This window comes from Melanostigma gelatinosum, assembly GCF_949748355.1.
Source record: "Melanostigma gelatinosum genome assembly, chromosome: 10".
NCBI lineage: Eukaryota > Metazoa > Chordata > Actinopteri > Perciformes > Zoarcidae > Melanostigma > Melanostigma gelatinosum.
In genome coordinates, this window is record NC_136643.1 from 11,649,742 (window position 1) to 11,663,012 (window position 13,271).

General features: G+C 43.2%; 1 protein-coding gene across 1 annotated transcript; it reads right to left on the minus strand.

The window, feature by feature from the left end:
* Positions 1-1,422: 1,422 nt before the first annotated feature.
* Positions 1,423-13,162, minus strand: LOC306783391 (RCC1 and BTB domain-containing protein 1-like). The gene is made up of 12 exons (XM_079277018.1): positions 13,050-13,162; positions 7,058-7,279; positions 6,680-6,830; positions 6,423-6,589; positions 5,675-5,833; positions 5,480-5,587; positions 4,397-4,539; positions 4,115-4,305; positions 2,250-2,376; positions 1,993-2,144; positions 1,771-1,901; positions 1,423-1,568 (listed from the first exon to the last, which is right to left on the minus strand). The coding sequence occupies exons 2-12, from the start codon at positions 7,274-7,276 to the stop codon at positions 1,428-1,430; spliced, it is 1,689 nt and encodes a 562-aa protein (XP_079133144.1). The 5' UTR covers positions 7,277-7,279; positions 13,050-13,162; the 3' UTR covers positions 1,423-1,427.
* Positions 13,163-13,271: the final 109 nt, after the last annotated feature.

Sequence of the window (13,271 nt, forward strand, 5' to 3'; positions counted from 1 at the left end):
ATTTTGAAAATACGTCACACAGGATTGTGTCAGTATGTCATTTTCATTCAACAAATAATGGGGTCTATAAACCTGTCCCAAAGAATAGTATTGTCTTGAAAAAGTTCCACATCCAATGCTACACTCTGAACCAAGAATACTGGACTTTTTTCAGATGTTAAAGTTGTTCAAATCACCTGTCAAACTCTTCTTCTTTACCTCTTATTGTACTTTTTCAAATTATGTCTATGATACATGAACATTCCCGTCCTTACCAATTCCTTTAATTGCAATATATATATTTTTATACTCAAATGTTTCTGGAAAACAAATGTCTTTTTATTCATTTGCTTGCAAAGGTCAACTGGCAATTCATAATACTCATCAATAAACAATTGATTTTGATGTAAAAATGTCCTGCATAGAAATTATGCAAATATATTCTTCAAAATACTCGCAGATGTCACTCAACAACATTATGAATGTTAACACTTTAATGTACGTTGAAAATCAATATTTTAGATGTCATATCCAGGCCCATAAAAGCTAAGCGTCTGCACGGCCACAGGCCTTCCTGTAAGCTGATTTTTAATGGCTCCATTACATTCTGGTTCAGCTGGCAACCGGGAAAGTTTAACTTCCAGTTCAAATTGTTTCTCGCTATAGAAATACGGTAGCTGCACGAAATAACATTTTCCAACCTAAACCACAAATGTACTGCAGATCATTTTCAAATCTGTAACAGTTTAAGACTGAATCTCACTCTTGTGAATCTGAATGTAACCCGAGCTCCCTCTCTTTGGGTTGTTTTACAACCGAGACAGACGATCACACCTCAGCCACTAGCTTTAATAATCCCTGACTGGAGTTTGACCGAAACACTCAAAGGCTTGAATCTGTCTTATTGAAGCATCAGTGTCCAGTCTTTATGATCCATCCCGACATCAAAGTGCAAACAGCCTCATACCTCAAAACCACCATTCCAAATGGCACCTCCAAACTATGATGCAGCCTTCTAGTAGAGTAACAAAATCATATTTCAAGCAAGTGCAAACACTAAAGAAGTAACTTGGTCAATTAAACTGAATAAGTAAAAAGTGACATCAGGCGACTGGCAAGAATCCTTCAAGTTAAGAGACAACTTGATCAAGTGAAAGTATGCGTTTCAAGTCCTGCTTCACACGTGAATAGGCAGTGAGGCATTGTGGCAAACAACTGTAACTCAACTGTGTCATGTCAGCTCAGCCTTGTAGCTTCAGTATGCACAAACTGGAATGGACACACTGGCTCTAGTCTGGAATGAGATTCATAACAGAGATGGTGATCATCTTAAAAATATAAAGTTTGTGTAAGCAGCCGCCTGGGAGTGACCGAGTCCTTAGAGAAGTCCCTCCCGGAGTCGCCACAGCATCCTCTGCCTCCGTGTCTGTGATGACTTCAGGCTAAAGTCAGTTTTTGAAGGCTCCGCAGCGGCTGGCTCGACATATGAAATCTTTGAGCAGGTCGCCGTCAATCTGCCAGAAAGCGGCGGTCTGGGTCACTGCAGTCAGGTGATTCACACAGAACTTAAAGCAAAAGTCTTCCAGGTCCTGAATGTCAAAAGGTAAGAGCACAAATTAGGAAAAAAACACTTTTTTTGGTCTCACCTTCAAGAAATTAACGAGAGACTTGGATTTTATTTAAGACAAACTGGAAAGGTTGTGTGCCTGTCCTGTAATGAAGATGTTTCTCAGAAAACAATCTCCTCATTGACATACATAGAAAGTTGGTCGACTGACGTTGAACACTGACCTCTGCATCATAGCGCACAGCAGCAGACAGCAATGAGAAGGCGTTTTCCGCTGTGATTCCCCTCTTTATAATCTGCTGACACAGGCGTTTCAGGCGGTTCTCACAGTACGACGTGGCCAGGTCCAGCAGTCCTGTGAGAGCACAGACGTCAACACTAAGCCTTAACGACCAACTAGAAGTCAGCGAGGAGAAGGCTGTGGTGTGTGTGTGTGTAGTTCTGACCAATAGCGTCCTCCGGAGGCAACTCCACATTGTCCGTGTACAGGAACTCGAGGAAGGAGTGGTACACCGGGTAGGAGAACTGGTCTATTTCAATCACCTCCTTCATGTCTTCGTTCCAGTGGGACTGGAACATGGATCTGAAGTGTTCACACCTGCACAACAGATCGTTTCAGGACAGATAAAGATATTATTAAATTATTATTCATATTCTTTAGTTTCATAACTTAAGCAGACAGCTGTGAGATGAAATCCTTGACCTGATTTTGAGAACTGCCTTGTGGACATAGATGTATTTGCTGTCAATGCAGAACTTGAGGTCAGCTGTCTCTGGGTTGTCAAACTCTTTCTTCAGGGACTGAGCCACGGTTAAGAAGTCATCGTGCTCTGCAGGGAGAAAACACCCACGAGCATCAAGAGGATCAGAGAAACTAGCAGTGATTTGAATTACCTTTTACTGCTGAAACGAGAAGGACCGCAGTTTTATTCATAGCTTTTTAAATGAGGATTTAGAATATAATAATAATAATTTACGTGTCAGGTAGGGCTGGGCGATAAATCGATTTAATCGATTAATTCGAATGTGTGCTTTAAGGCGATGTGTTTTATTGAAAATCGAGAAAATCGCCCCCACCCCTCCCCCCCGTTGGGTTCCCGTAGTAGAGTGCGCGCGCATTGTTTACAAACTAAAACAATGGCGGCCAGCCGCCGCCGCCACCTCACAACAACAACCCAGCATTTTGGAGACATTCACCAACTGTACTCCGCATGAGAAGAAGAGTGCCCGGTGGAAAGCCATCACGGATGCAGTCGCGATGTATATCGCAAAAGATATGGTGCCCATATACACCGTGGAAAAGCCGGGGTTTATTCACCGTCTCAAAGCTTTGGACCCCAGGTACGTGCTACCAAGCCGTAAACATTTTTCTGACGTTGCCTTGCCTCGGCTGTACAATAGTACACGCCAAAGGATCTCTGCGGAGCTGGAGGGGATGTCATTCTACTCCGCAACAACTGACCTGTGGTCCAGCAGGTTGACCCAGACACCGATCCACTTGACTGGTGGAAGCGTCACCAACTTAACTTTCCAAGGCTAAGTACTTTAGCAAAGAAATACCTCTCTGTGCCAGCTACAAGTGCCCCCTCTGAGAGGCTTTTCAGTGTGTGGGGGGGGGCATTGTTACATGCCACCGTGCATGCCTGAAGCCAGAGGTAGTAGACAGGCTTGTCTTCCTGGCAAAAAATATTTAGAAAAAACATGCACTACTGTTTAATACTGTTGGTTATGTTGTGAATGCACTTGATTTTGTTTACATGCACTTATTTACTGTGCAAAATATGTTATGTTGATGTTAGATCAGATGTTGCACTTTTGAAAATGTGAATGTTAAAGGGTCATATACATTTTATTTCATGCTGTGTTTGTATCAGTGTATTCAGTTAGAAAAGCTTACTGTAAAAAGTTACATTTGCACAGTTGTTTACAATGGAAGGCTACTATTTAATGCCATTTAATGTTATGTTTAATTTAATTTTATATTTAAATGATTCAGGCAAACAAAAGAGTGACCAAATACTTTTTGTATACTACAGGCACCTTTCTACAATGTTCAGGTTTTGTTTGCACTTTATTTTTATCAACCTACTTGGGAAAATCATCACAAAATAAAAGAAAAAAATGTTTTCAACAGCTTCTGTCATCTGCAAAAAATTTTGGGGGAAAAAAATCGATTTAAATCGTGAATCGGATTTTTTGTAAAAAAATCGGAGATTTTTTTTTTAGGCCATATCGCCCAGCCCTAGTGTCAGGTAACAGTCAAAGAAGTATTTAATTTGGCACTAATTACACGTCAAATTGGGCTCAATCGCTATACTGCCATTTAATTATTCCAATTATTGAATCATTTCCAATTAACTGCTGAGCTAGGTCAGTCAGGTCAGCTGAACTTGAGCAAAAATGTGCACAGATGTGAATAACATTAATTATGGTTGAATTCCATTCCGCCGCTGGCTCACTGTGATACGGCCATGGCTGACTGGGACATCAGCTGTGATCCCTCTGTGACGAGTAAAAACGTCTCCTGTGAATAAATGAATAAAGACAATAACCATTCCTCTGTCTTACCCATGGAAAGAAGCCTCCACATGACAGAGGGGGTGGCGAAGCATGCGAAGACGTCGTCGGTGCAGGTGAAGTGCGTGAGGTGGGGCAGCACTATAGACTGGCCCCTGCACTGGCCCCACATGTACACCTGACCGCTCTGAGTCTTAGCGGCGGATGTATGAGTGGAGTGACAGGCGGCGACCTCCACGATCCTGTCAAAGGGGCCGAAAGAGAGAGCTGGCAGTGAGGAGATGGTTCGTTATCTATCTATCTAGCGAGAGCGTGTGTGTGTGTGTGGCTCACCTCTCTTTCTCACTCATGATCTGGACTGGGCTCAGCTGGTTGCTTTTGTTGCCGGTGCCCAGTTGCCCGTATGTGTTGGCACCCCAAGTGTACAGCAAGCCCTCGTCTGTTAGTGCCAGCGAGTGGGCATAGCCGGAGACAATCTGGAGAGGAAAACAAATACTTCAGATGTCAGACCAACTATTCCAACATGCCAAAATGTTTTCACAGCCAAGTCTACTTTAAACTGAATAAAACAATAAAGAATTGTCCATTTTGGTTCATTTGAGGTCCCAATACTCCCAATGAACGTGTGCAGCTTGTCATACAGTATGTGAGGACTATGATTCATATTGTAAATTGAATATCTTTGAATCTTGGTGAAACAAAAGATGGTATCCTGTTTTTCTTCTGGTTACTTTTCCAATGATAGTCTACTCATCATGTGATGGAGGAATTTGAAAACAGGTCTTGAAGAACGCTAGGACAGAAGGAAGTATGTCAGGCAGACATTTACAACAAAGAGTGGACAGAAAGTGAACAAGGCAGATTCAATCAATACAGTAACTCGGTGACAGTGAACTCAAAGGCACACTGCTGTCAAAGGTTGAGGGTCTGAAGCTGGCAACAGTCCGTTTATGGCAATGTAAACAAAGTGGACCTAGAAACAAACACCGCTACCAACGTCTTCATGTCTAAAGGCCCTGAAAAATGTTCTCTGTATGAGCGATGCCGTCGCCAGACGCTACACCAGCACACAATGTTCTGCTTAAGTTTGAACAGTTTCGGTTACTTGTCACTTCAGTCTGTGCCCCTCACTTGTATTAAAGGGGAGAGAGCTCAGTGGGGGAAGATGTGACATCACATGCTAGTGTTTGAGTGTTCAACTAAAAATGATCCAAACTTTAAATAAAGTTCTTAAGATTTAAAACTACATTTTGAGGGTCTTAAAGATAAGACATCAATTCAGAAACTAATATTAACCAAGTGGTTAAACACAGAAACACGCCTCAGTGAATCTAATGATAATACTGCATAGTCATACGATGCATTGACTGAGTGACTTGCACAAATGTTTGTTTTTATGATTGTGTAACGTCACACCTGTTGCACACATGAACCCTGCAGAGCTACAAGGCGACAGGGAGTGAGCTGGTTCCCATTATTTCCAAGTCCGAGCTGTCCGTTCCCATTGTAGCCCCAACCGTACACCTGCAGGGACGGGAGGACAACGTGAGTACTGTTGGTGGCCGGAGACGGACAGCGTGGCGTTCACAGCGCCGGTATAAAATCAGTCACCTCTCCGTTGTCCACTACTGCCAGAGACGAGGTCTGCCCACAGACGATGCCGACGGCCACTTTGCTCTGCAGGCAGCTGGACACTCTGCGGGGTGTGGGCTGGTTCGCTGTGGAGCCGGAACCCACCTGACCACAGTTGTTGTAGCCCCATGCATACACCTGGCAGACATGAGGTTACAGGTGGGAAGAAGAGTTAAACATCCCACATCTACAAGTTTAGGAGTAGACCGTTATATGTACAGCAGCCAGGCTTCTTAACACTGAGAGGTAAATTCATATGCAATGTGACACGAATACATGTAGCTGATGATGGAATTATAGCATGAGCCGTACTGACCGTCTCAGATAAATGCACTAGAGGACAGTATGGTGTGTTGTAGTCGTATCAAAAATCACTGCAGCTTAAAGAAAAGTTTGACATTTTGGGAAATATGCATATTTGCTTTCTTGACAAGAGTTTGGTGAGAAGATGTATACCATTAACGTCGGCACACTGAACCCGATAGCCTACCGCCAGCAGCCGGCTAATTTAGCTTAGCATAAGGAATGGAAACGGGGAATTCAAGATCCACAACCGTGTCCTTAAAGCCGAGCTTGTTTTCTACGTTTTCAGCTCCGGGGGATCAGCTGCTGCTGCGATGGGACTTACAGTCCTTCGTCTGGATGACTAAGCACTGCCTTTGGCCAAAGCTGAGTCACAGGTCATTACAAAAAGGTTTTGAAAGGTTTTCCATTCTGCTGGGCTCACTTCTCCCGAGTCAGTCAGAGCCATGGAGTGGTGAGAGCCACAGGCCACCTCTGTGACCTTCTTATTGAGCAGGTTGGCCGACACCAGCACCGGAGCTACCCCTTGGTTGGTCGTCCCGTTTCCTAGTTGGCTGTAACCATTGTGACCCCAGGCGAACAGCTCTCCGTCTGAAACACACAAAAAAGATGAGTCACTCTGCAGCGCTTTTTAATCCGACTGCGGCGAGGAGGATTAAAGGCCGTGTGCGCGGCGGCTACCCTCTGTGGCCAGCAGGACGTGGGGCCCGCTGCCGTAGCTCAGGCTGACCACCTTCCTCCCACTCAGGAAGTCCAGCTTCTTGGGTACAACGCTGCTCTGGCTGTCCCCTGTTCCCAGACAGTTGCTGCAGTTCAACCCGAACACATAGACCTGGAACAGAGGCCATGTCATGTGGATCAGTGATAAGCAGGGCTAAGCAGAGAGCTCCTGCAGCCGAGTAGGTAACGGGTCAGATTCCAGACGCACAAACATCAACACCAAGTTGGCAGCGCTGATGGGAGCACACACACAACTCAGTACAGAACTACAGCATCGGGGCAGAGAGGTGACAAGCATTTCTCCACGACTCCGCTTCCCCCCCCCCCAGGACGTCTCACCTCGTCATCTTTGGTAACGTAGATGGCCTCGTTGGCGGACGTTCCGAACACGCTAGCTTTTCGGATCACGGACAGATCCTGGGTCCCCATCAGGCTGAAAACGGGCCATTTGGTTACATCCACCATGGCGGCGAGGCCGGAGGGATGAACCTCAATCCAAAGGCAGGGACGGGGGGGGGGGGGGGATGGTGTGGGGAGGAAGAGCTGACAGAGCTGCATCCGCTGTGGGGAGTGGGTGTGAAAAGGAAAGCAAAATGATATATTTATTTATTTGACATAAGGTTTAACTTTGGGGGGAAAAAAGCCTTTTATAGCAAAGTCAGTCACAGCGTTCTGTCTTTTTTTAAACTTGAAATACTTCATACACACCATACAGTGATATATGGAGCGTCCGTATCCACCCACGACATGCACAAAATACCACCCTACTGTCATCATTCTACCTCAGCACCACCCATTGGGCTCAGTATCGGGCGTTTTCATGGTTGTGGAGGGTAACTTAGGGGTCCTCCTTTTTACATTTGACGTTATTTTTACTTAAAGCTATGCAATGTCAGTATTATCATAACGCCCAAAAAGCTTCAAGACCCAACTTGCCATATTTGAATGATTATTTCATTATTTACAGATCTCATGTTAATATTATGTAATGCCATGAATGATCCCACAGAGGAGATTAGTGAGAAGTTTCCTGACCCAATTAGGACTGGCCAGCAGATGGCTCAGTTACATGAACAGAGGCATCGACACTTCAAAGCCACGACAGGAAACTTTCATATCGTGTCGATAATGAACGGTCTCTGCGGACAAAAGCGGAGAGACAGCGAGATCCTTCTTGTGGCACTGGCACCTCTGCGTCACTCAGCGTCAGTCTGTGTCAAGCATCATCAGTCTGTGGCACGCAGCGTCACACAGCGTCCGTCTCTGTCACTCAGCGTCCCTCTCTGTCACTCAGCGTCCCTCTCTGTCAGTTCAGCGGAAAGATTCAGCTGTGGCACGCGAGCATAGTTCGGCAATTGTCAAGAAGCTGCGGAGCTGAGGGGGCGGAGCAACATTTCCTGAGAACACCCGTTGTTGTTACGACAGATCAGCTTCCATAAATCAGTTTTATGATTTTAGTTGAGTCACAGGAGCCCCCTGTTCTCTGTATGCATCCTTAGAGTAAGTACGTTGTACTTTTTTGTTTCTCATTCATTTTATTTCAGTATGATTTTGCTGCTTATGCAACAAAATGGAACATAATACACTTTCCAAATTATTACTTTTATAGTCACTTACAACAATCGGCTAAAATAATGAAAATAAATCATCCGTTTTAGAATCATTTAAAAGTATATATTAAAATTAAGACATAAAATGTCCAATCCAAAAATACATGTTTGAAAATATCTTCACTCTTCCTCTGCTTATATGTATATGTATGTCAGTAGGACATATGTTAACTGTTAACAGTTTACAGCATACTTAAATAAATATAAATAAATACGAAACACACGCACACTTTGTACACACACTGCAGCAATTCTTTTGCAGGAATATGAGCATATTTTCCCCCTCTGGCAAAATACAACACGTCTCATGCCTTATTTTATTTTGACCTACTATACGTATCCACAGGTTATCCACGTAGATCGTTCCCTTTAACACGTTTTATAACACGATCCCAAACACGATTCCGTCTTGTCTTGTCACGTGTTTCTTGTCTTGTCTTGTCTTGTCACGCGTGTTTCTTGTCTTTTGCACATATCTCACACCGACGCCGCTCGTAGATGAAAAGCAATACGTGTTTGGGATCGTGTTATAAAACGTGTTAAAGGCAACGATCTACGTGGATAACCTGTGGATACGTATAGTAGGTCGAAGTAATCAGCATACTTTTAGGAGAAAGGAAGTTGATTGACTGACTTGTACGAAGGAAATGGATCAATAAAACACGTATTGCTTTTCATCTACGAGCGGCGTCGGTGTGAGATATGTGCAAAAGACAAGAAACACGCGTCAACTAAAGGTTTACTTACAGCTAAAAATTTGGACGCTACATGTGTTAAATGCCATTTCCTACTTGTGTTAAATAAACGTAGTTGAACTGTTATGGAAGTCATCACAATATATAGCACTACATATAAAAAGCAGATAAACAAGTTGAATACAAGTTTGACAACACAGTATATTATTATCATTGTTAGTATATGTTACCATATGTATTGATTGTTTTATAGGCTACGTTACATAGGCTACTACTTACCACATGTACAGCAGGCCACATCATTATTTTCGTTATGTTATTGCCATCACACTACTACTATACAGCTATGTTAATAAATGCACATTAGAAGAGTGCGCTTTCAGCAACAATTAAGCCATCTGAGGCTACAAAATGGACCGATTGCTTGCAGCGTGATTCAGTTCCGAGAAAGAAAAGAAAATTACGTTCAATATAGGACCACAAAATATTAAAAACGTGGCAGGAAATTGCTAATATTATGAATGTATAACACGTTAATCTCATCACTGCACTCTATTATTAAACAGCCTCCAGTGGACCTTGCTTCAGTTACCATAGTAACACAATCAGTGATACATTTTCAAAATAGTAACACTTCTGACAGTCTGCATCCACCTACAGCTCCAGAGATCAATCTTAGCGGTCACAAGACAGTTAACATGACAGCAACGAAGAAAGGAGAACACATTCATCTTGTTTTTGCTCTTGTCTTGTGAGATTCGGCATTGTTTGAATATTCTAGAGTCAAACTTTCTATATCTCAATGCCAATACAACTGAATAAATTGAATTTGGACCACAGTATTTGACCAACATTATATCTTCTCATCTTGGCCTTTAACTTCTTCTGTTTCACCAGTCAATTCAGGATTTAAGTGTGACAATTAAATCAATGACTCAGGTAAATTAGGCTTAGTGTTTGAAAAGAATGAACCAAACATCTCTCTATATTTTTCAATTGTCATTATTTATTGCTTCATGAACTACACATGCTCACTTTTCTATTACATACAAATAACAAGTAAATACATGATGTATACAACTTGGTTGCAAATTAACCATCAACATCAAATATCTGTCACCCAGCGTCACGCTCTGTCACCCTGCGTCACGCTCTGTCACCCTGCTTCACGCTCCGTCACGCTCCGTCACGCTCCGTCACGCTCGGTCACCCTGCGTCCCGCTCCGTCACCCTGCGTCCCGCTCCGTCACCTTGCTTCAAGCTCCGTCACACTGCTTCACGCTCTGTCACACTGCTTCACGCTCTGTCACTCTGCGTAACCCTCTGTCCCCCTGCGCCGATTGAAATACTTTTTTTACACTACCCTGATGACTCCGTCCTGGCAGCAGGACTGGGTCCTCCGCTCCTCACTCATAGTATTATTACAACGGGGTACGTAGCGCTGTCGCTCATGAGCACAACAACACAGGCACGGGAAAGCTTCTTCTTCTCCTCCCTTTTGGTGTACTGGCGGTTGGCAAACGAATTGGCGCATTACCGCCACCAACTGGTAAAATAAAATAAGGCATGAGACGTGTTGTATTTTGCCAGAGGGGGAAAATATGCTCATATTCCTGCAAAAGAATTGCTGCAGTGTGTGTACAAAGTGTGCGTGTGTTTTGTATTTATTTATATTTATTTAAGTATGCTGTAAACTGTTAACAGTTAACATATGTCCTACTGACATACATATACATATAAGCAGAGGAAGAGTGAAGATATTTTCAAACATGTATTTTTGGATTGGACATTTTATGTCTTAATTTTAATATATACTTTTAAATGATTCTAAAACGGATGATTTATTTTCATTATTTTAGCCGATTGTTGTAAGTGACTATAAAAGTAATAATTTGGAAAGTGTATTATGTTCCATTTTGTTGCATAAGCAGCAAAATCATACTGAAATAAAATGAATGAGAAACAAAAAAGTACAACGTACTTACTCTAAGGATGCATACAGAGAACAGGGGGCTCCTGTGACTCAACTAAAATCATAAAACTGATTTATGGAAGCTGATCTGTCGTAACAACAACGGGTGTTCTCAGGAAATGTTGCTCCGCCCCCTCAGCTCCGCAGCTTCTTGACAATTGCCGAACTATGCTCGCGTGCCACAGCTGAATCTTTCCGCTGAACTGACAGAGAGGGACGCTGAGTGACAGAGAGGGACGCTGAGTGACAGAGAGGGACGCTGAGTGACAGAGAGGGACGCTGTGTGACGCTGCGTGCCACAGACTGACGCGTGCCACAAGAAGGATCTCGGCCCTGCTGCAAAAGCGGTCGTGTTGCGGAGTCCCTTTATAAAACAAAACCTTTCATTTTACTGCAGTAGGGTCTGAGGCTGCTCCGGCTCTCTTCCTTCCCTCCAGTGGGCATATAGCAATACGGCCGACGCTAAACTATAAACAGTTCTATAGATTAGACTACACAACAGTGTGTAAAGGAGTTCAAATCAGGTCCCTCTTGTCCAGCTTTGGTGTTAAAATGCTGCTTCGATTCAGTACAAATGCTAGAAAAGTAACAATAATCAAATAATATACAATAGTAAAACACTGACGGGGGCCATTATTTTGAATTAATACCTTTAAACTGGGACTCAAGTACATTTTGCTGATAATGCCAACATTGTGGTGTTGCTACTTTTCCTTATGAAAAGGAAACCTCAGCTGATTACACCAACGATGAGCAGCAACAAAGGTGAAACGACACCCATCACTGGTCCGTAGTAAAGAGAGAGTAGCATAGCATCGCATGAGATTAAATTGTGGTGATGCTGCCAGAGTACTGCTAACATTGTACCACGAGAGAACTTCTCACAATACATTGTGTTGGTTGTCTGTTCATAATGAAATGACTAAAACGTTCATTGTACTTGTTGCATGAACGGGGAGAGGGGATGGTGTAACTGTTTCTCTGCCAAGTTGAATTAGTTTTCTAAATACTTTTGAGAAGCCAGTTTTCTTTGGGCTTCCTGCAGTCTACTCGGTGGTTAGACTGAATATGTTTAAATTGTGATTTGTCAGTTGATAGTTGACAGTCGGCTGATAATCCCTGATCCAGTCCCAACCCTAAAGTAACCTTCTATTTCTATTGTGAAGTTTGCAGAACAGCTTTGCTAAAGCGACGCGCCTGTTCATTCCAGCTGGTTATACGCATTGTTGTGAGCTTGTGTACGCTTCCAAATCTATTTGACCAGTAACCGGGGATTTCTTATATTGTTATTGAGCTGTTGCCCCAAAGGTACGGTTGTCTTGTCTTATTGAACCATTGTACAGTGTTAAAAACACACATTCACGACCCCCCCCCCCCCCCATCCTCTGAGGATGGGTTGAATGCAGAGGCTAAATTTCACTGGGTTCAATAAAACATGACAGTAAAAGTTGATTAAAGCGTAAAAAGCATTACTTTTTCTGCAAACAGTTCATACAAAACATGTTTGTGTAACCTAACCTAAAAGCATGAAAAATCACTCAAATATGTGATCTCTGCCATCATGACTTCACCCAATCAAGCTTTTGAGGCATGCGGTTCAGATCTATGAAGAAATATTAATCTTCATTCACTGATGTTGATGCTGTTATCCAGCATTACATGTCAACAATGTAAATAACGTCACATCTGTTTAAGGGTGGTGAAGGTTATTGGTGAAAACTGTTTATGAACTCATGAGGCTGAATCATATTTTTTGGGAAATAGACTGAAAGTGTGTTGAAAGTCTGGGTGAGGCTCCAGCTGTGTGTTGTAACAGCGTTTAGTTATATTAAAACGCTTAGTAGTAAACATGGACTACTTCCCTTAGTGAGCTAGTTTGTGCTGACCATTGTTACAAACGCATGATTCAGCACACTGTCGCGCTGACACAACGCATCAGAGTGAACGGAGTGAATCTGAGCTAACGGGCCACCGTTTAAAAAAAAAAGTCGAACAGCTGTCAAAGCTACAGAAGAACAACATGAAGGTTTTTCGAGGTTTTTCGTCACACTCACCTGGTAAAAGGTTTCTGGTGGACGCACGGTTTCACCGGGACACGAACGGGTCCGTGGCGGGATGTCCGTCCGCGTTTGTTCACTTTCTGCTGGCGCTGCAACGCGCCGCTGCAACTGACGATTATTTGCGGAAGTCAGGAGGGAAAAATATGTCACGTGATGAAAAGACCAAAATAATCAATTGCGGACGGAGATCAGACTAGATGGACCGCCATGTATCCA